Source organism: Emys orbicularis, chromosome 7 (genome assembly GCF_028017835.1).
Source record: "Emys orbicularis isolate rEmyOrb1 chromosome 7, rEmyOrb1.hap1, whole genome shotgun sequence".
In the NCBI taxonomy this organism is placed as follows: Eukaryota; Metazoa; Chordata; order Testudines; family Emydidae; genus Emys; species Emys orbicularis.
This window is the reverse complement of record NC_088689.1, coordinates 6,819,447-6,843,414: the sequence shown is the minus strand read 5'-3', so window position 1 is coordinate 6,843,414 and position 23,968 is coordinate 6,819,447. Positions and strand designations below refer to the sequence as shown.

Below are 23,968 nucleotides of genomic sequence, written 5' to 3'. Positions count from 1 at the left end.
CCTGACCGTACCCAGGGATCCAAAGAACCCAACTTCTGCGAGGTTTAAATACAGACCAACAGTATATCAAGATTTTTTGCACATCTCCTATCTTTATAAAAGGCTGACTCAAAAACCCAGATCCAAGCAGCCCTGTTTCAGCACACCCACTGCTGCACACACAACTGATGGTACCTGAAAAGGAGGGTATGAACCCATTATGCACCTACAGATCAGGTTTCTGGTCACCCAGCTGCCTAATTTTCATGCACAGATGGCTGTCTAGTTGTGTCGGCTGGGTGCTCCCTCACGTTTGTAGTTGCATGAGCATAGCTCAGAGGTTGTAGCTGAATATTTGGTCCCAACAGGACACAGAGACAAGTATTCTTAGATTATGTCTATTTTGCTTTGCGCCTTCCGGTGTTTGCAATACCAGAAAAAAATCGGCCGGCCTCTTTTTGCAAAGCGACTCTGAATTTGGTAAAGGGGTAAAATGTTCCTGTTTCGTCAAATGAACCACGTTTTCTCACAGTGTGAAAATTAAATTGCTGAAATTCCATCAACTGCCAATTTTCCATATAGTTTTGCTGCCTGTGAGAAACGGCAAATAGGAATGTTAAAATGTAAAAAAAAAATCACTTTCTGTTTCCAAGAACAGCAGAAAATAAATGTGAAGGAAAAGTACATGACGTTTCTCTTGCTTCGAGCCCATTACAATCAGGAATTTTTGCTTTGATCCATCACCTGATGAGACATATAAACAGAGTCCCTGGCTGCCTGATAGCATTAATTATTCCATGCCACTTCTATTGTTTTTGCAAGAATTCATGTGTGTTCGCTCAGAATGTCCTGGTAAAATCCAAATGAGGGTTAGTTACCCTCTGTCTCAATAAAGTCCCTCCCCATCCTGCTGTCTTAATAGGATGAGATATTCTTCACTTCCTGTCTCAAACAGTTGTGTAGTGTTGATATGTGCTCCACTCCACAGGAGGCTAAATATCAGATGAAAAGACATCTCTCTCATTCCAATACAGATAGATAGATTAGATTAGATCTTCTGACCTAGCACTGATATGCAGCTTCCTATGGAGTGGAACACAACAGCACATAGCAACACTATACAACTGTGTGGGACTTGCTGGGATAGCCGGGCCTACCAATTTACCCTAATCATGAGCTCAGCTGTAAAAGTGAGTGTAAGTTCATAAAGTGTCACAAGAACCTATAACAACAGATGTTATGGGGAACAGGTGCAAAGGCAAGACAGACTGAATTAGTCCGAACTAAAAGGCCTACTCATGTAACCCAAGGATTGTGCTAAGATCATGCTTGGTAAACACGAAAAGTGTTCAGCCAGGAATCAATGAACCAACATTGGTATGTCAGAAATTAGGTCTAATAAGTGGAAAAAATAATGAGGGGATGCGACTATTCCACTCAGCACTTCCCTTTGGTGTCCTCAAAAATTGGCTACTGGAGCAAGCTTTGCCATCATGGCTGCCACCCCCACTGTCCCCTGGGACCGTGGGCCTTCATCATCCTGAGAGACGTCCTAACCAGACCAGGCCAGAGAGAGGGGCCCAGATGATCACCTCCACCTGCTCCAGCTGAATCCTAAACACCACCTAAAATGTGCCCCTACCTCCCCATGTGTCCTTTTCCTTGCCTACCTTATTTCTTCCCTTTCCTATCTCTCTCCTTCTTCCTTCTTGCTAATAAGAGTCTGGTTTAGCCCACCAAGAGTGCATATTTTGCAACACTGCTGTAAGCTTGTGACCAGAAAGAGGCAGCTAAAAGTCATGCCCTAAGCAGCCTGATGCTGGTACAAGTTTGCCAGGTCTCAGAGTGGCTGACAAGACCATGCGCTGGGCTTGTGTTTTTCCAGCAGAGAGCTTGCAAGTAAGAATCAACACCAGGGACAGAAGCTGCGTTTTCTATCTTTGGTAGGGTTACCATACATCCGTTTTTTCCCGGACATGTCCGGCTTTTCAGCAATCAAACCCCCGTCCGGGGGGAATTGCCAAAAAGCGGAACATGTCCGGGAAAAATACCGGCCGGGCACTTCCTCTCCCGCGGCTGCTCTGCTCCTCCCCTGACTCAGACTTCGGCTCTGTTTAAGAGCCAAGCTGCCCGAGCCAGCGCTACCGGCTTCGGGCAGCCCCCGTGCCTCTGGACCCCAGCCGCCGGCCGGGCACTTCTCCTCCCCGGCTCCAGCTGCTCTGCTCCTCCCCTGACTCAGACTTCGGCTCTGTTTAAGAGCCAAGCTGCCCGAGCCAGCGCTACGGGCTTCGGGCAGCCCCCGTGCCTCCGGACCCTGCGCCACCGGAGCAGAGCAGCTGGAGCCCGGGAAGGGAAGTGCCCGGCCGGCGGCTGGGGTCCGGAGGCACGGGGGCTGCCCGAAGCCCGTAGTGCTGGCTCGGGCAGCTTGGCTCTTAAACAGAGCCGAAGTCTGAGTCAGGGGAGGAGCAGAGCAGCTGGAGCCGGGGAGGAGAAGTGCCCGGCCGGCGGCTGGGGTCCGGAGGCACGGGGGCTGCCCGAAGCCCGTAGTGCTGGCTCGGGCAGCTTGGCTCTTAAACAGAGCCGAAGTCTGAGTCAGGGGAGGAGCAGAGCAGCTGGAGCCGGGGAGGAGAAGTGCCCGGCCGGCGGCTGGGGTCCGGAGGCACTGGGGCTGCCCGAAGCCCGAGCGCTACCGGCTTCACAGGTTTTCCGGGCAGCCTCCAGACCCTGCGCCCCCGGCTGGGCACTTCCCCTCCCGGGCTCCAGCTGCGCTGGGGAAGTGCCGGCCGGGGGCGCAGGGTCTGGGGGCTGCCCGGCAAACCGTGAAGCCGGTAGCGCTTGGGCAGCCCTTTTCGCGTGGCTGGGAGGGAGGAGGGGGAGTTAGGGCGGGACTTTGGGGAATGGGCGGGGAATGGGCGGAGTTGGGGCGGGGCTGGGGGTGGGAAAGGGGCGGGGCCAGGGCCCCGTGGAGTATCCTCTTTTTTTATTTTTTAAATATGGTAACCCTAATCTTTGGTGTTCTTTGCTCTCCCACTTTTGTGCGTTTGTCTTGTTTTATCTTCTAGAAACGGGATCGGACATTAACAACAACAGCTTCAGCCCATCTCAACTATCTTCTTTTTTCCTCCACAGGACAGCTACTACCCTCTTTAATACCATCTAAAAGACTGTCAGACATGGGTTTTTTTTCCCTTCTAAAGACTCTCTCCAACTAAAGGGAAAGAGAGCCAGGGACATTGTTAAAATAACAGCCTTATTTAATACTTCACGTTTCAAATGCTTTTAACTGTTTTTCCTTCTTTTCTGTATCTTCAATAAAAGGTGAAAGGGCTTTTTAATGGTGTGTTTGCCAAGCAGCTTGAGAGGTCTCTGTATGAGAAGCCCCAAACCTTGTTTAAAACCGTTTCATGGTGGACAGCGTCTGGGTTATGATAACATCTTTGATTCTTTGGGCCCATATATCCCACCTAAATTAATACAACAGACAGGAAATAAGGAATATCTTATTCTATTAGCCACTTTACAAATATACTGGGTTTGTAAACTGCTTTGGGATACTTAAGGTTGAAAAATGCTATAGAAACGTTAATAGTAGTAATTATGTTGAGTACAAATCCCCTAATGTGTTTTGTTTTACAATTGCTCAGCACATTAACAGGCTGCTGGTGACAACTCCAAAACGATAGCTTCATTATGGCTGTTCTTTCCCATCCTTTTCTCTTTTTTTTTTTTTTTTTTTTTGCTATTCCGCTATGAAACTCTCTGCATTTTAATTGCCTTTCCATTGTTTGGGAAGGAGAATGGGAACCAGGCACTCACCTGCACTAGAGCTCGCTTGATCACTTTGCTAATATCTTGTCTCCACTCGGGGATGTCAGGATTGTGGTAATCCAGATTAGGGGAAAACGACAAGAGCTGAGACTGGAAATACTCTGCGGATATAGAGAGAATAATAATAATACTTGGACAGTACATAGGGCCTGATCCTATGCCCATGGAAGTCAGTAAAAGACCCCCATTGTCATCCTGGCTTTGGATTAGAACCACAGTTCCTTTTGTCAAAGGATCTTAAAGCCAAAGAGACAGACCAACACACTGCAGGACACAGATAAACAGACAAAACAACACACTGCACTTATAAAGGGCCTTTCATTCCAGTAGCATGCCATGGCACTTTACAGAGGAAAGGGAAAAGGAAAGAAAGGAGAAAAGAAAGCAATACGAGAGGGGAGTACATGATCCCTTCATCGTGCTTTGGGTTTGCGGTTTGAACATCTAACCTTCTGGCCTGCCACTTGCAAAGCGGCCGCCTGGTAAGTAAAGCAGGGTCAGGATGAAATTTGGAGCCAGCGCCTCAAAATGGGTTTGTTCACTTGCACTGTGCTCCGCAGAGCAAACGCTGACGGTCAGGAATGCTTTTTTTCCAAAAGCAGCCATTATCTGTTTGTTCTCCTGGAACGTTGTCAGGAATGGTTAATACCCCAGTAAATCAGACACCAATAGTGCTAATGACACACAAATCCAGGGAAGGCTATTCATAAGACGCTCCAAAATTACTTCCTAATTAATTGATAGCTAGGGTGGGGGTGTCCCAGGCTGGTTTCAGTGACAATTTTTTTTTAAAGTACCCAAGCCCAGACAGGTCCTCTAGCCTGCACTGTAACACCCCCTCCGCCCCCGTTGGCACAAGCGCCTGCCTCTGGACCTGCCTCCCCGTATCTCTCTGACTCATCCTCTCTTTTCAAGTCTCATCTAATGTGTATTGCTCCTTCCTGGCCCACAACCCCCTAATGTCTCCCTCACTCTGCTGTCATGTGGCTCTGTAATTCTAATGCAGCACCACAAAGTCTAACAAGATGCAGTGGGATGTCTCAGCCTTTGAGGCCTTGAATTCGGCTTTCCACAGCCAACAGCAGAGCTCCCTCAGTTGCAGAATGTACTGATTCCTTATATGTGTTTGGACTTGGGGCCTTCATCATCACAGCCTAGATGTCTACCACTTGAGCTAAAGGGATAACTCCATTAGGTGGTAGCAGCAGTAGGTTGTTATCCTCTAGAGGACCAGCCACTGCTGGAGGACACAACACAAGCTCTTCCAGTATGTTAGGGAGTCAAATTTCCACCACACCTAGAGCTTGTGTCCGTGAGGGCCAGCGTTGGAGGATCCACTAGCCATGCTGCAAGGCATTCCTCAGTGTGAATTTTGAGTGGGCTATTTTGTTTTCTTTTGAGGTTTTGGTTTCCATGTTGGCTTGTTGACTCTGGGCATTTCAGACCAGAGTTCTTATGGAGGGTGGATGGATTTGAGCCATTATGATGTCTGGAGGTTTCAATAATTAGTATACAGAACCCAGGTGAAGCGCACAACATTAAACATAAACTCTTTCTGGAGCAGGGACTTCTGGGGCATTTTGTGATTCATGTGTGTACTGTGAGAGCACCATGGAGCCCTGAGCTCTGGTCAGCAACTCTAGGAACTGCCACAATACAAATAAATAATGTCAATCATAATTTCCCAGAGTGGTCTTGGGGCTCAGACATGAACTGGGACTTGGAAGACCTGCATTGTATTCCTTGCTCTGCCACTGGACTGCTGGGTGACCTTGGGCAAGTCACATCCCTGTTCTCTGCCTCAGTTTCCCCATTGGTAAAATGGGGACAATTATATTGACCTTCTCTGTAAAATGCTTTGAGATGTACAGATGCAAAGCCTATAAAAGAGCTAGGTATTATAATATGCAGATAAAATTTAACTTGACAATAGCATCAATGAGGAATGCCACAGATGTTGCCATAAAAACCACAGGTCTTGTCATGCTTTTAATGGCAAGTGCTGTCCTTTCTTTTTAGGTGCCGCAGCATTATTAAATAAAACACACACGATAGAAAAACTAAAAGGTAAACAAAGGTCAGGCCTGCACTACAAACCTCGGTATGACTACGTTGCACATGGGCGTGAAAAATCCACACCCCCAAGAGATGCAGTTATACCGACCTAAGCCCTGGTGTAGACAGTGCTCTGCCGACGGGAGGGCATCTCCTACTGACATAGCAGCATCTTCACTAAGGTGCTACAGCTGTGCCACTGCAGCTTTTTAAGTGTAGACCTGCCCAAAGTGAAACCGCCTTTTGTAAAGTGAACTCAACCCAGCCTCCAGTGCTTCACCCTTCACCAGTGCAAATAGTGTAGCATTTCCAACTGTCCATCCAAAACCAGACAGCAGGTGCATATATATCTTCCTCCTTGGCTCACACACCAGGGATCAAACTGGAGATCTCCAGCACTAAACGCATGAGCTAGGACAGCTTGACTTTAAGAGCTCCACTTTGCTAGATACTGCTCTCAAAGACTAAGATCCTTTGTGTCTTGGGCACAGAGGGGCACCTCTAACATTCTCCCCAGTGGGTTGCAGATACTCAGCACATATTCAAGCTCTGTTGGATTCGTCTCCTGAAGAAACTTATTTCCCAGTTCCAAAGACAATGATTTCCCAGAAATTTACAGTGCCTCTGACCACACTTGAAACGAGGCTGATTAAATACAGATTTACTTACATAGGCTAATAGTAACTGTGTGCTATTAAATCATGTTAGCAGATTATTAAAATCCACTGCATTTCCACAGCTCCACAGTTGATAAATACATATTTATCTGGTTGTTAAATCTCAACAGCTAGCTTTCTAGTAGCCACATGAGCATTTATTTAACACGTAATCACTGGAACGAGACAAACATTCAATGCAACCTCTATCATCTGACGTGCACATATTTCAAAACCTTGCTATCGGAGCAGGGCCCTGTTCCTGACGTTAGCTGGGGAGAACTGGATAATGAAAACAGAGGGTGGCACAGGGAGAGAAGGCTGTGATGTCCTGGGGGTATCCCCTCCATATTCCTGACCAGGACTCTGGAATGGCCCCGCTGTGAATCCAGTCCAGGATTTGTATTGTGCCCAGTGCAGGCAGGAACTGCGGAGGTTCATTAAGTGCTGTGTGGATACCCATGCAGTGCAGACATGAGCTATAAAGCTCATAGTTATGTATCTTACTGTGAAGTCCTAGGCCCAGATCCTCAACGGTATTAAGGTGCCTAACTCCCATTGATGTCAAATACCCCCTTGATTACAATGGGAGTTAGAGGATCTGGACCTCAGTGCCTTGATTTTTTGAAGTTCCCAGTAACCTGGGAAATAACAGAGTCCAGGGCGGAATCCCAGACTCAGAGAAAGGGGTACTGCAATTTAACTAAAGAGCTTTGCTAGATGGATTTTGTTAATGTGCTTTAGCCAAATCTCTCCCTCTTGGGATCCTCCCTCAATCAAACCTGCTCTCTGGTCTCCTCTGCAATTGGGGAGCTGGCCAACAGGCCCTGGAGTCAGAGGATCCTCCAAACACATCAAGCCCTGATAATCCGGGACCCTGTCCCTGGGGTAATCAGGCTTGTCCCGTACTGAGATTCAATAGGGAAGCCCCTGCCTGCGTTCTTCTGCTGGACTCTGGAAGGCCCTTGGGTTCCGCTTGCCCCCTGCTTGGGCTTTGCTTGCAGTCGGTGGAGCATACCATGCACGGCGATGTCCTTCGTGTCCTGCAGGAGGGCACTCCCAGCAGAGACCTGCACCGTGATGGTGTTCGTCCCCTCGGTGGCGAAGGTGTAGGAGACGCTGCTTTCTAGGGTGATGAGGGGCTGCAAAAGGCAAACACAAGCAATGATGACAGAACCCTGTTCTAGGACTGGGGTTACAGTATCTTCTCAGACTCACAGAAATGACAATGGAACTGCCCTATGGGGCCATTTTATCCATCCCACCACCAGCTAATACAGCACTGCTCCTCAGGGCTTTCTGCGTTTATACAGGACTCAAGTCACGGCCCTTCCCAAACTTCCCTTATGGAGACTCTCCCGCGGCCAGGTACGTCTCTGACTATTGCAAATGCTTCCTGACATTCAGCCTAAAAGGTTCCTTTTCCTGAACCGCATCCCCTTCCTCCTAGTTATACCCACGTAGAGCACAATGAGCAACTCCACGGTTGGAGTGACAATAGTTGCAGAATGCAGTATTCCTCCCTCCCGCCCCACAGCTCTTGGTTAGCCAAGCTATATACAGACATTGCCTTGAACGAGAGTTTGGAGCCAGGTTGGACCCCCCCCCCAACACCCCAATTTGGATGCCATACCTCCCCCAAAGTGTCCAGACCCAAGCTATGGCAATCATGCCTAACTCAAGCTAGATGTTTAACTCTGCCTATCTATCTCAGTAGCACTGTGGCCTTCGTCGCTGTCGTCTCTGAGGACTTGACATTAACACATGGATCATCACAGCATCCCTGCGAGGGAACCAGGGTGGTGCAGTGGATGGAGTGCGGTAGTGGGGCACAGGAGACCTGCATTCTACTCCCAGCTCTGCTAGTTGGTGACCTTGGGCAGGCTGCTTTGCCTCTGTGCCTCAGTTTCCCCAATCTGTAAAATGGGAATAATGACACTGACTCAGAGACCGAATGAGTGAACTTGTCTGGTCACACTAGCCCTATAGTGCTTATGCCTAGTGAGCTATACACTCACTACATAGATGCAGAAGAACAGGGTGCTTCTAAACCACAGGGAACATTAGCAATTGTCCTACATGTTACCGGCCATGATTCCATCCCAAAATAACAGCCAATGTTGTCTTCAAAACTGCCTTTTTCTTGTGTGTGCCTGTGCTGGATGTTGTATTATTAAGGCTGGTTTCACCTGCATCATGGAGTTTTAACATTCAGTCAATTCCTTCAATTTAATTCAAGCGTCAAGGCCTGGGAACTAACTCTAAATTAAATCAAGTCGTTTTAAGATTCATTTGCGCAACCGTATCAGACAGCCGGACACATTTATGAAACCGAACCTGTGTTAATCCAAGCAAACTGGCCTTTGGTCATAGTGCAAACGCAGCAGACCAGCAATTCACTAGTGTGTGTGTGTGTGGGGGGTGGGGCGCTGCGGAGGCAGAAATGGCTACACCTTCCCCTCTTCTCCGGTGGAAGGAGGCTCGGAATGGCAGGTGGCCCGAGCAGGGAAGGGATGTGTGAGTTCTCAGCTGCCTTTGTGAGCACAGGGGTGTCTCTGGACCTCTGGTGACGTCCAGGCGGAAGCCCTGGGTAGCGCGGCCTGTCCTTCCTTGGCTTTCAGCCCCAGCCCCCACAGGGAGCAGCTGGTATAAGGAGGTATAAATTACCCCCCTCTCTAAGACAGCCGGCGTGTATCCCAGGTGCAGCCCGCAGCTGTCCTTTGAGCCGATTTGTTCCTAAGAAAAGCAGCCTTTTTGCCTTGAATTGGTGGCGGATCCCTGACCCACAACAGTGCACATTAAACGAGGATTGGAGCAGGATCCCACTCGCCCCGTGACATGACTTAGTGTAACCCACACACCTCCTGGGTGTGGTGTTCTGTCCCATCTAGTGGCACCAAGACCACTTACAGAGAGAGAGAGAAAATGAGTCTGCTTAACAGCCAGTTGGCTGTTAGCTCACACAGTAAAAAAAAAATGGAGATATCCTATCTCCTAGAACTGGAAGGGACCCTGAAAGGTCATTGAGTCCAGCCCCCTGCCTTCATTAGCAGGACCAAGTACTGATTTTGCCCCAGATCCTTAAGTGGCCCCCTTAAGGATTGAGCTCACAACCCTGGCTTTAGCAGGCCAATGCTCAAACCACTGAGCTATCCCTCCCCCTGTAGAGGTTCATGCGCTAAGTTCGTGAGGTCCCAGGTTCGAGCCCGCCTGCCGACAACTGGGGTCTGTCGGCGTTACATTAGCATAACCCTGCAGTCAAACAAGCACTAATGAGACAGAGGCTGCAAAGCCTGCAGGCAGGAGGTGTTTTACCCAGAGAGTGCAGCAGGAGCTCGGAGCCAGCACGGCCGTGGTGCTGCAGCAGAGCCGAAGGGCTGCGCCATGCAGCGATTTCCATATCTGGGAGCCATATGGGCTCAGCAATGCAAAATGGCTTGTGCTGCCTTTGGCTGCCTCCCTCTTGGCAGTATCCACGAGAGGATCCAGAGAATGCTGCTCAAGCTTGAATATCCCCGGAGCTAGAAGGGGTTGGTGCTGCAGAGAGGAGCTAAACTCGATGCTCCTCTCCCTCCTGCACCCCTCGCCTGAGAGCCTCTTCCCATGCAAAGGTTGCTAAAGAGGTGGGGATACTGCTACAGAGGGGGCAGATTCCCCCTTCTGAAGAGAGGGGCCCCAAGCTCTGATCCCAGGAAGAAATGGATGGTAATAGGGCCAGCTGCCCCCCAGAACCTCCCGCCAGGAGTCTGTCCTGCTCCATAGGCCTGGTGGCTTCTCCCTGCTGACTCCGGCCCTGCAGGAGTCTTGCACGCCCCCTGCAGTCTCTCTACAATCTCCTGAGCTTCCCCTCTCCATCACATCCTCCTGGGGCTCTTTGTAGGGCCATCGCCCTGATCTCTGCTAGGTGTGCCTCATTCTGTCATCAGAATTGGCTAGCTCCAGCCCCTAATGGCCGAGCCACCCTGGTACAAGGACACAGAGAAAAAAAAATGAGTCATCCTTGTAAAACATTAACCATTTACATAGGAAGAATCAGAAAACGCATGATCCCTGAACGCAAAAATCCACTGTGCAACGATGATCAGTTGTTTGTTCTCCCCAGTAACACCCTATTATTACCTCTGTAGCTGTCCTCGCGCAAGACCTAAACAAACACCCAGGGGCTGTGCGAAGGCTGCAATTATCCGCGTCACCCCCCTGCATTCAGAGTGCCCTGCTAATTTACTATCCCACGCCCGAGTTTGGGAGAGAGAGTGGGTGCCCGTGCCGCATCTCTGTATTCCCTATGCCATCCGTAAGCCAAGTGCTGCGAAGCCACAGAACACATCTCTGGAGCATGGGTGTATTTGTAACACATCCTGCTTCCAGGGCAAGGACGTAGGCAACAACTGGTGCATGGCAATGGATTAAAGTCTACAGACAATTCTGGATCCCTGGGTCGACACAGGTGAAAGTGACACAAAACGACACCTTCTTCAGAAAGCCAACCCCAATGTCGTTAACAGAATCCGATGAGACTAGATAGATGACTAATCACCTTGCTGTATTACTAGCATTAACTATTTTTACTCCATGCATTTCTAACGCATCCCTCACCATGGCATCTATATCGGCCTATACTGTCCATGGGTTCGAGGTTACACTGAACGGCCCAGGATTCCACTGGAAACCAGTCACTTACAGATCTGAGACTCTGCAAACAAATTGCAGAACTGTTAGAGCTGAGAAGAGATCTGCAGCCACTTAACTCCACTTTCCCATCCTTATCTTATTTTTAAAGGCTCAAATGTTCATACCCCATTCTTAACATGACCTCCAGTTTTGCGGGCACAAATGACCGCAGGCACAATTTTCCACCTGCAATTTATACTGCTTTGATGTCTAAGGCTACGTCTTCCCAGCAAAAATAGATGTATTTTTACATCAAGATAGCTAACTTGAGCGCTTGCCTTGATGTAGTTAGTCAAGATCAACCCCAGTTGGGGAGGATAGCTATCTCAAAGTAAAAACCACACCTTTTTTGCTGTGAAAACACAGGCTTAGTTCATAGACTATCAGGGTTGGAGGTCATCTAGTCCAACCCCCTACTCAAAGCAGGACCAATCCCCAGACAGATTTTTGTCCCAGGTCCCTAAATGGCCCCCTCAAGGATTGAGCACACCCTTGGTTTAGCAGGCCTACGTTCAAACCACTGAGCTATCTCCCACCCCCCCACACTTCTTGTGAATTAGGGATGTAGACGTTGAACTGACCAAAAACACCCTCACAAAATTGCAACCACATTACTTCTCTTCGCAATTTACATCTGCGTAAATGGAGGGCAGTGTCTGAAACTGTAGCCCACAGGTCTCTCAAACAATGGAACCTGCATTAAAGAGCATCGCCAGTAGGCAGTCTCCTGACTTATTCCTTTAGAAACATCTCCAAAATCTCCAGTAGAATTCATTTCAACTTTTCATACAGAGATCCTTTGTAGTAGGCAACTGATTTTTGCCAATCCCTTTGCTTAAGAGAGGTTTCACTTTTATCTTTAATATGTGCTCATGGCCCTGAACAATAGGCATGGTCAGGCAGGAACAATTCATTGGGAGCCTTGCTTGAATTTCTAGACAGCGATAGTTATTTGAACACCAGCAGCTTTAAAGTACTGTGTTGGAATTGAGCATTATACACTGTATACTGGTATATAATGGAAACACCAATGGTTACTTGAACACCAGCAGCTGTTAAATGCTGTGTTGAAACCCAGCATTATCCAGTATATAGTGGTATATAATTTTGTTAAGTTGCAAGCAAACTCAGGTAATAACAATGGTCTGCCAAGCACAATAATAAGCAGCGGCAAAAATGTAATGACTCCTGCAACACCGCCACAAGGGGGAAAATAAATCACAATGGGCAAAGTTCAGATAACGAACAAACCTTTTTAGATCCAGGGAAAAAAAACTCAGCAAGAGCAGCGTGTTTTCATTGCTGCTCAAACAATATTCTGCCCTGCCAAGCCACTGAGGTAAGTACAATATGATAAAAAGGGACCGTACCTTGGTGCTGTTACCAAACCACCAGAAGTAGGTAAGGGTGCCCGATTGACTTGGCCATACCACCGCGGTAAGGTTGACTTCCTTATTCCTAATGGCAACGAAGGGTACGTTCAGATGGACATGCTCCACTGGACCTGCGGGAGGTGATCTCATCATTACAGGCATCTCGGTAAGTCCTCCCTGCACAACGTTCTACAATGACGTAAAGCAAAATTCTCTCCTTTTTGAAGTCAATGGAGTTCCACCAGCATGAATTTGGTGCAATGGAGGAGAGAATCAAACCCTTAGAAGTTTACTTAGTGATAGACGATGATACCAGATTAACAGCCCTGGAGACTCCAATTCTTTGTTGAGCTTTTATAGGGTTGCATCATAGGAGGCAGGTGCGCAAGCTTCCCCCATGCAGCCCAATCACTGTATCTCAGACTTGGAGCTGGGATGCACAAGCTGTTAGGGTTTTACAGGGTGATTTAGAGTCTCTGCCCATTCAAACCTTGGCCTGTTGGAACCAGCTGGAATGATGCTTTTTATAACGTGGACATCTGTCTGCTAGGAACCAAACTGAAACCCACCAACTCATTGCACAGGTCACCAAACAGCTCTCAGATAGCTATGGATTTCAATCTCACCAGCTAAGCTGGGTCCTCTAGGTGAAAGGGCCCATAACCCATTACCAACCCTCCAAGCCATGTTGGATGGACAAATTTCCCCCCTTGATTAAACAAACCTACATAGCAGGGATGGGCAAAATCAGTCCCGCTAGGGGTTTATATGGTTGTTCATCATCATTGTATCTGAGCACCAAGACACATCAGAAAGGACCCTCCAGCCACTCTTTAAACTGAAAACAGTCCTCTTTCTTCGTGATTTGAACCCAAAGCCCCAATCGTTTTCAATATTATTAATAATAGTATTCCAGTAGTACCCAATATCCACAGTTATGGTCCAACACCACATTGTGCTAGGCGCTGTACAAACAGAATAGAAAGATGGGCCCACCCCAAAGAGCTTACAATATAATACAAGACAAGAGGTAACAGGTGGCTACAGACAGGAGGACAAGGAAACTATGATACAGTACTGGTCATCGTGATAGGCAGTGGTCAGAGTTTTTTGTGGGCATCACAGCAAAGGATGGTTTTAAGGAGGGATTTGAAGGAAGAGAATGAGGTAGCTTTGCAGAGATCTATGGGGAGCTTTTCCCAAGTGCAAAGGGGCAGAAAGCACAAAGATGCTAATTTGAAAATGTAACTAGTGAGTGATTAATATTCATAATATGTGACAAGCCTCCGAACTTGGTATTAACTGCGTCATGAAGCAGAAATACCAAAACGCTCTAAGAACATTTATGTTTGAGGTATTCATGACCTGATCAAAGCCAGGTACTAATAAGAGTCTTCTGAGAGCACTTGGTCTCATGAGATTTCCAGAGCAAAGAAGTTTGAATAAGTCTGGGCAAGCATCTAAACTTCTTGCTCCTTTCTGATCTAGAGCTATACCTGGGAACTTTTGGGGGTCAGCTGTCAGTAGTAGTATTTTCTTCTCTACTTTTGGTAATTATGAGCCATCTTTATCTTTCTACAGTAAGAGTTCTGAGAAGAAGAGCGAACCGAGAGGTTAAACAGATAACCTCCCTTGCTTCTGGAATGGTCGAAAAGGTGACGATGCGGCAGGAAATCTTGTCGCAGCAGCAAATGGCCAGAAATAACTCTAGTGCTCACTCCCAGTGCATGACAATTGAGAATTCAGTTCCTCGCCACAGAAATAAAAAGAACAAGAGAAAAAAAAAACAGATGGAGAAAACGCTAACATTTTCGGTCGGAACTTCAGCTTTTTCTCCATCTGTTTTTCCCACCCCTCTTGCTTTATTTTATTGTGGGGAACTGAATTTAAATTGGTCATTGAGATGCACTAGGCATGCTAGCGTGTTGCTGATTATGTCTTATCGGTGCTGTTCAGATCTGGTAGTCAGATGGACCACTACTGTTAGAGAGGAAAGGTGGGTTTGTGGATAATGCTTGGCCTGGGGCTAAGTAGAGCCAGGTCTGATGCCCTGTTCTGCCACAGACTCCCTGTGTGACCCTGGGAAAATCACTAAATCTCTCTGCCTCAGTTTCTCCTCTCTACAACGGGAAAGTTAACCCTTCTTCTACCGGACTTGTAAACTCTTTGCAGGGCAGGGACTGACTCCTACTATGTGTATGTACAGCCCCTAACACAATGGGACCCCAGGCTTGGCTGAGGCCTTGGGTGCTGCAGTTATCTCCTTTTGACGGGGACAACAAGGCAGCCAGACACCAGACACGTGCACTAGCTTTCTAGGAGTGAAGGAGTTGCCCCAGTCTCTCAGATGCTCTGAGAACACGGGTTCCAGGCCTCAGTATACCCTGAGTGGGGGTGGAGTGAGGAGGCGAGCGGTGAGGTGAGCAGCAGGTGGGGGGTGAGGAGGCAGGAGGCGAGTGGAAGGTGGGGGAGTGAGGAGGGACACAGGAGGCGGGCGGGGGGTGAGGAGGTGAGTGGCAGGCGCATGGGCAGCGGGTAGAGCCCCCCTTTGGGGAGGCTAGCCCCCAACTCCACCCCTTCTGCCTGCGCTCCCCCACAGGCAGCTGGAGCCCCGAGACCCCCTGACGTATATGATAATAAGTTGAGATCATTAATATACTGACCTATAGGAGAAGGGCACCCGAACATTAGTAGGGTGAAGAAATACAAACGAGGAAGAGGGGAGAAATCGCTATTGAATATGCATTAGACATAGTGGCATCAGCGGAACAAGTTATAAAAAGTTCTATCCCAGCCTGCGGGCAGGAGGAAAGAGAGATTTAATCCTTGGGAGGTGCCAGAATGGTGCCCACTGGTGATGAGAAGGAAGGTGATGGTGATGGAGAAGATAATGGCTAACACTTCAGGTTGTTCTGCATGGGATGGCATGAGTATATGGATGTTCAAATGTACATTCTGTATTGTCTCTACCTACCTTGCGGGGCAAGAGTGTTTGTGACTTTGCTAAAGGTATTAATAAACTATTGTAAGTACAGAAGGGTTCCTAAAGTGTGAGGGTTGCAACTGTGCACATCAGGGTTCCCAATTGAACAGTAATTTTAATAATACTGGGCCTGATCTTGAGACAAGCACCTGTCAAACCTCAAAGTGATAACTGGGAATTCTTAAGTAATCAATATAATTAATACATAATCTTTAGATCAAGCTACAGGTCTAAAGGGACAGTGATGGGGTCTCAGAGGACAAGGGAGAAGAAGACAAAGAGGCTCAACAGGGCCATGTGAGTCCCCAGCTCTAGGATCTCAATATCGAACAGCAAATCCAACAATAAAATTAAATAATCCCTGAGCAATGGGTTGCTATTACTGGCTAACAACTACTTTTGTTAGCTAATGGCCCAAGGTGAAGCCAAGAGCAGTTAATGCTCCAATAACTGGATGTTAAATGCAGTTGTGATTGATTTTGAGGGAAGTACAAGCATGATACAAGATTCCAGGGACATTTTTACTCTTTCACGCACCTAGCTCGGAGTTTAAAACTGATCCTCTCCACTGGCTCTTGCCATTTGGAAACTTTAGACAAGTGTACCCCTCGGGGAGCGCAGCAAATGAAACGCAGAAGGGAGAGGTGGTGTATTTGCAGGCTGAGGGCGAAGATAGTTGAGCTTCATGAACTTCCGTCAGGAATTTGAATTAAAGGGTATAGCAGTGACTGCAACAGGAACTCTCAGACTAGGTGGTCTAATGGTCCAAGCACAGGAGAGAACGCTCTGATCTCCTGCATTCTTATCCTGGGTTCTACACTCATTCACTCTCTTCTGTGGCATTAAGAAAGTCACTTAACTACTCTGGATCTCAGCTTTCCAATGTATAAAATGGGGTTAATGATAGTTACCTCCTTCACTCGCATTTGTGAGGATAAAATAGCTAACGTTTGTCAAATACATTAAATATGAAAAGCACTATATAAGTACTCACATATTATTAATGCCCCAGAAAATGTTCCAGGCCTAACGGCTTTGCGATATTTAATCAGCATTGCCCACCCCAAACATTCAAAAATCACGAGTCACAGACCCCAAAATCAGGATAATAAAAAGGAATAATATATTTGGAGTTTGTTTTATTTTTCTTCTGATTTCTGAGCCTTTAGAATATGCTTGGATCTCATTTTCAAGCTTTTCTTGAAGCCATGAGGCCTAGCAACTTACTTGGTTTCAAAATGAAAGCTGAGATTTTAACATGGTCACATGACCTTAGGAACTGGGGCTTTCAGAAAAGAGGAAATATCAAGAGCAGAGATTCATCGAAATCAGGATTTCTGTCCCACTGAAAAGTCCAATATTTCTATATTCGTTTTTGTCCCATATTGAGACATACTAAAATAGCAAAACTTTTTCTAACATGAAAAGTTCCAAACAATTTTGATTCAGAAATGTTGAAATGTTTTGTTTTGAGTCAGTTCAACTTTAAACTGTATCTGCCTCTGTATCTGTTAAATCAGTTTTTAAACCAGTTCAGTTAAACTGTTGTGAACCCCTGTTAGTTTGGTCTCAGAAGGTATATTTTCACTGAACAGCTAACCCCAGTGATCCGCACCTGGGTGTGAGCAGCCAGGATAGCGTAGCTCAGGTGTGAGCATGCCCACAAGAAAGCCCTACTCATGTTACTGCATCCTCACTGTTTCTACACTCGCCCATGTGTGTCTGGGGGGGGGGGGGGGACACGTATCCCATGGTTCTTTGTGCTGAGAGGCTCTAGGATTTCTTCTCAGTCAACAGTGTCAGTTGTGGGAGAACTTGTGTGCCCTTTGGGAGGAATTGTGGGGAAGGGCATTGGAAGACTATCAGCATTCAATTCATTTTGCCTCATTCTTCCCTCAGTGCCAGGCACCCTGGGTGGACTACATAGCCCATGATGCACCACATGGCTCAATGAAGTGAGACTGAGGTGCATCATGGGAGATGCAGATCAGCCAAGGAGTCCACAGGAGAGAATGGAGGCACAAAGCACCCAAATTACAACTCCCAAAGGCACCACAACAGCTTATGTTGATGCAGTTAAATGTTGAATTGACTTGAAACCAAATGTTTTGGTGCAGTTTAACAAACTGAAAGGTTTCAACTCATGTTGAAGGAACGCATAACAATGTATTTCATTTTGAGTTGCCTGATGGAAATATCGAAAAATGTTGTCCACAGAACATTTTGAGTTTGTGGAAACCACATTTTCTGTCGAAAAATCATTCTGATGGAAAATTTCCAACCAGCTCTAATCATGAGATTTGCAATAAAGTCATGAGAGGTGGTAACATTATTTAATTTTTTCTTGCAGTGTATTTTTATGGATCTGTTTCATAACAGCAATAAGCCAAGCCAAGGCAGTGTGTGTTTCTGGGCATTTATATTGCTCCTCCAGAAGCTTGTCCGCATCTCTTTGGTCTAGAAACTGATGGGAAGACTGGTGAGACCAGGTTCACTTGGGAGCTATGTAGCATTTTCTGCTACGTTGGAGATACTGATGGAATAAACCAATCTTGTGGTGTTTTCTCTTTTTCAGAGCTATCTAGAACCACAAAGTGCGGCAGCACATGAGAATGAAATATAAACATCACAAACAGTAGCTAAAACTACCTGGAGTTTTTCAAACCCTAAGGAAAGGTTTGAGTTGTGTTTTGAGGGATTGATTCATGCGGTCTGAAGTATGTTCATCTATCCCCTGCATACAGAGCTGGCCCTTTAAAATCCCTCATTGCATGTGTGAAAGGAACATCTTCTTTTACGCAGTGAAATTCACCCTGCAGGTCAGGATGCTACTTAAAGGGCCGGGAGTGCATGTGCTCTGAGCCATGTATACAGGCCGGGATGAGACATTTCCTAGGGTGACTGGCCTCACTGAAGTAAATGGGAGTTTTTCCATTGGCCTCAATGAGGCCAGAATTTCATAACTAGAGTTTAGCGCCGACATCTACTTACAGACCACGTGCAGGAAGAGGACGGCAGTGTCGGAGCCCAGGCTGTTTTCCGCGTAGGCCGTCACCTGAAAGATCCCAGCGCTCTTATAAACATGCCTGATGCCCTCCTCTATGGGGCTGAAATTAGCATAGGACATGGCAATACCATCTCCGAAATCCAGCTGGATGTTTGTCCTCTGGAGATCGCCCTGCAACAGAGAGCACTGCGGTCAGGAAGTCGGCTGAGAAGGGTGATTGATGTTACACCCCATCCCGCTGCTCAGCGTCACTTTGTTAGTGCGAAGACAACCCCGGCACATGGCCAAATGCTGCAATGCCCCCAAACACAGCCAGAGCCAGCTCCAGCTCTTATTTTATATCTGTTACATATCAGCAATGCCCAGAACAACCTGGACATTAAGAGGTGTGAGCAGATGTTATCCTCCCACTCCTGATCCAGTGGTTCAAGGGTGCAGAACGCCACTACAGTGCTGCTTACGGGGCACCCGATATGTGTCTATATTGGGGGCAGTTGAGGTGGGAGGAGCTGCGTAGATGGCAGGTTACGTCTCTGCTGAAGGATTAGCTAGGAGCGCCTTCCAGGTGCTGCTGGAGTGCACTGCATACAAGAAGAGGGGGGAGTACAAATGAGTGAACAGCAGCAGACAAGAAATCCCAGAGTCTTAGGCCTTCTCTACTTGCAGAAGCTGCAATGGTTTCATTTAAATCAGTTTTTAAACCAGTTCAGGTAAACTGTTAGTTTGGTCTCAGAGGGTACGTTGTCCCTGAACAGCTAACCCAGGTGATCAGCACCTGGGTCTGAGAAGCCAGGTTAGCTTAACCCAGGCATGAGTGCAGTCACAGCAAAGCCCTTCCCATGTTACTGCATCCTCACTGTTTCTACACTCGCCCGGGTCGGTCTGGGGAGGCATATCCCATGGTTCTTTGTGCTGAGATACTCTAGGATTCTTTCCCAGTCAACTGTGTCAATTGTGGGAGAACTTGTCTGCCCTTTGGGGGGAATTGTGGGGAGGGCATTGGAGGACTGTCAGCACTTGAGTGACCTAGCTGGCATCCTCGCTGCAAAGTGGACAGGTTCCAGCCTCAGTTAAACCAGGGCCCGAGATCTAACCTATGCCCTTAACTGCGTGAGCTAGCCTGAAATTGGAGCACCTACAAACCCAGGTCAAAGGTTTTGCTGTGTGGATGGTAGGGAGGTTTGGGCTAAAACACCAGGTAAGCGCCCGAGTTAACTGCAGTGAAGACAGACCCAAAATGGTTTATTTTTAAATTTGTTTCCAATCGGTTAAATCAAAATAAGCCTGCTTTAAACCAAAATAAAAGCGTCCACATGGCGTTCTTCACCGATTTAACTAAGTCAGTTTAAAATCACCCCTTACATTAAATCTGTGTAGCTCTCTGTGCAGATAAGCATTCACGGCCCGAATCCTTTCTTTAAGGTGAAAAGGATTCCAATCGCATCCAGTTTGGATTGGGAAAGTCGGTAAAAGAGAGAGAATGTTTGAGTACATCCTTGGGATGCTCCACTCCAGAAATCAAACAGATTCTATCTCTATAGCTATTCAGAGAGAGGAGAGAGATTCCAGCTCAAGACCAACCACTGCTCCTGAGTTTAACTTGCTTTCGTGAGCTGCTGTGAACAGCCTGCTCCCACGCAAGTCAACAGCAAAACTCCCACGTGCTATAATGTGCAGGGTCAGGATCAAGGCTAATGATGTAGATCCACTACATGCTGGTCTAATTAGTGGAGGGAAACTATCATGCAGCTCAGACCCAGTTAATGCTTCTCCAACCTGCCTCCCTCCCTCGGACTTCACTGGAATAAACTACCATACTCGCAGGGCTGCATTAAACCCCAAAGAGGCCAGGTGATTAAAAGCACCATTTTGCATTTGCTGTGCAAAACAGGGATAGCTTCCCACAATAACAACCAGATTTAGGGGTAGATTCTCTGCTCTGGTCTGCTCTCTCTGCACAGGTCACGTGGCACGAAGGGAACAGAAGCCTTCCATAATTCCCTGCTTGGGATGCCCCCCAGTGTGATAGCATCCCCAACAGGCTTAAAGCTGAGAGGGCTGGCTCCCTCCCTGCAGCCCTCAGGGTGCATTGGGGGCAGAGAGGAGCATTGGCTGGAGGTGGTAGTGGTCCTTTGGAGACCATAACTACCTGAAGCAAACTAGAGCAGCTGTCAGGATGCGCTAACCTGCACTGAGTCTGGAGCAGAGAATCAGGGAGACAGCCAGTTCCCTAGTCCTCATCCACCAAAAAAGGTTTGATCCCTAACACCCCCTCTCTCCCCCCGATCCACTACAGAGGTCTGCAGAGGGAGCAGCCCGCCTGCCCTTCTGGCCAGATGAAAAGTCATCACAAATTTACAAGCCACAGCCAATCAACTGGAAAGTGGCTTAGGAAACACAACAAAAGGTGGACAAAGCCAATGACACAGCAGCATGACCACTCAGGCTCCTGGGACAAATCTTTCCCTACCGTTACAACGTCCTTCTATGTAGTGACGGTCAGAGCTGGACTGACAGCTGGGGAGTGGAATCTCCTCTTCCACAGCACAGAGAGTGACTGTGTTAGCGTCTTCCCTGCCAATGTAGCTCTGCCTTGAGCCATAGGGATTGTATCACTTAACCGCCAGGACCATTCCATCCATGGCCTCTCTGCTGGGACTAAGAGCCAGGGTGCTGTGCATGCATGTAGCTTTTGCAAGGACTACACTTGAGTGAAATCCTGGCCCCATTGAAATCAAAGGGGAGTTTTGCCATTGACTTCAATGGGGCTCGCATTTCACCTTTGTTCTCTTGGAACATGGAAAAGTCCTATTGAATTTGACAGGGAGGAAGCCAACAGGCTTCTGTAGAAATGTAACTGAGTGCTATAAAACCCAGAGGATTTAGTAGAGGGTGAATAAGACGCTTTTTAACCATCCTATAGAATTCTTTAGCAAGGACAGAATGCTAGGGTGACCAGACAGCAAATGTGAAAAATCAGGATGGGGTGGAGGGTAATAGGAGCCTATATAAGAAAAAGACCCAAAAATTGGGACATCTGGTCACCCTACAGAATGCTCTGTTGTACTCTCCAGGACCGTTCAAAAATTGGATAGAAAGGTTACTAAAGGAAGGTTTTGAATCAAGGTTGGATTTTTTTCTAAACGATCAGCTCTAGGAATTATTCTGGGGAAGTTCTCTGGCCTGTACTATACAGCGGGTCAGACTAGATCAGGGGTGGGCAAACTTTTTGGCCTGAGGGCCTCATTGGGGTCCTGAAACTGTATGGAGGGCTGGGTAGGGAAGGCTGTGCCTCCCCAAACAGCCTGGCCCCCGCCACCTCCTCCTCCCCTCCCCCTTCCCTCCCACTTCCCACCACCTGACTGCCCCTCTCAGAACTCCCGACCCATCCAACCGCCCCTGCTCCTTGTCCCCTGACCGCCCTCTCCTGGGACCCCCACCCCTAACTATGCCCCCCGGATCCCACCCCCTATCCAAACCCCCCTGCTCCCTGTCCCCTGACCCCTATCCACACCCCTGCCCCCGACAGGCGCCCCGGGACTCCCACGCCTATCCAACCGCCCCCTGCTCCCTGTCCCGACTGCCTCCTGGGACCCCCTGCCCCTTATCCAACCCTCCCACTCCCTGCCCTCTGCTCCCCGCCCATGCCGCTCAGAGCACCAGGACTGGCAGCCACACGGCTTGAGCCAGCCACGCTGCCACACTGCCCAGCAGGAGCTCGCAGCCCCGCCGTACAGAGCACTTGCGGCATGGCAAGCTGAGGCTGCGGGGGAGGGGGGACAGCAGGGGAGGGGCCGAGGGCTAATCTCCCTGGCCGGGAACTCAAGGGCCGGACAGGACGGTCCCGCGGGTTGGATGTGGCCCACAGGCCGTAGTTTGCCCACCTCTGACCTAGATGATTGCAGTGTCCCCTTCTGACCTGGGAATCTATGAATTCACTATGGCCCGTTAAATGCTACAGGACATTTCTGTGAGGGCCTGCACTGAGCCCACAAACTCATTTCATAGGGAGGCCACTGAACATATGGTAAAAAACAGAGCTGGTCTGGATTCCGTCCTGGTGACCTCTGGGTGAAAACTCCATCACCCATCTCTGGAGTCCCATGCTCGTCCATGTCATTTTCTTTTTGTTTTCCTCATTGCTTGGAGGCCGGGTTTTTGGTTTGTTTGTTGGTTTTTTCCCCCTCCCCTTCCTACAAAGGGAAAGTTTTGATGTGGAGATTAGGGAACAGATTTCTAATAGCTAAACAGTAGCAGATGATCCTTCCACCCAATTACTGGCCTCGCTCTTTAATGCAGAGCCAGTGATAGCGCTAATCTGCCTTTCCCCATTTCCTTAGCTGCGGACTGGTATTTGGAATATCGAAAGGTGGCCGCTTGCCCCACGTGCAAAGGGTTTATGAATATAAATTAAAGCGGAAATGAAGTGGAGGCATTACAAATGAATAAAAACATTGCTCTCCAGATATATTCAAGAGGCACTTTCTATAGCTTTGGTCCAGTACACAACTCAATGGGAATGTGGTAATGGCCTGCCGGAACACGTGCAACTCGGTCAATGGAATGCAAGGGGCAGCTGACGGGCAGCGGGAATCGGTGGAGATGGGTGTTCCCTATAAGATACCCTTGGCAGCTCTTCCCCATTGGAGCTCAGCTGGGAAAGTTTTCCAAACCGACGGCTGCTCTGGCAATTTGTCAGAAGCCCACAAGGGTGCAGAGAATGGGTGAAATCTTGGCCTCACTGAAATCAATACCAAACTCCCACTAATTTCAACTGGGCCAGGATTTCCACCCATACCTTTACAGATTTACATATTTTTACCAGCTAGGGATAAATATGCAGAGTCCTGAGATTTGCTCAGGCTTGTTCTTGTCTTTTCAGTTCGCTAGCAATAAAAACCTGCAGTTGAGCAGCTTGGTCCTCACCTTGCAGTACCAGAGCGAAGGCTGCAATGTTAGGGAGCTGATGTCAGTGGCGCAGCACCCACCTGGTGCAGAGTGGCAGGGGGAACCAGGGGCTCACTTACTCCATTCCCACCTACTTCAGCAAAACAATAAAGAGACTCAGACCTATGCTTACTTGTGTGTGCCCGGACCCTAGGTCCAGGGAGCTCATGTGGGAGTGTATTCTTATTCCTTCTTACTCCACTGCTTAAGTCACAATCCAGAACTAAATTAATTAAAATAGAACAAAGCTATATATACCTTCAATATATAAAACCCACCACCATGTGCTTATTGTAGGATTACCAGCATGGAGATCTTTTAACACCCCGCTACGCAATAGGGTGAAATCCAAGATCCACCATAAATCTAGGGGAAATTATCTTTCGGAAGAACATGTGGCACAACCTTCAGCTCCTAATGGATGAGCTTAGGTCCAGCCATTCATACTAGCATGTTCAGGACACCCAGA

General features: G+C 47.9%; 1 protein-coding gene across 1 annotated transcript in view; it reads right to left on the bottom strand.

The window, feature by feature from the left end:
* Positions 1 to 23,968, bottom strand: part of SORCS3 (sortilin related VPS10 domain containing receptor 3) — a 469,336-nt gene that overhangs the window by 15,220 nt on the left and 430,148 nt on the right. The window contains exons 19-22 of the mRNA XM_065407380.1: positions 18,537 to 18,723; positions 12,560 to 12,693; positions 7,537 to 7,660; positions 3,796 to 3,908 (exon numbers count right to left, since the gene is read on the bottom strand). Coding sequence (XP_065263452.1) covers positions 3,796 to 3,908; positions 7,537 to 7,660; positions 12,560 to 12,693; positions 18,537 to 18,723 — 558 coding nt within the window. The remainder of the gene's footprint in view (positions 1 to 3,795; positions 3,909 to 7,536; positions 7,661 to 12,559; positions 12,694 to 18,536; positions 18,724 to 23,968) is intronic.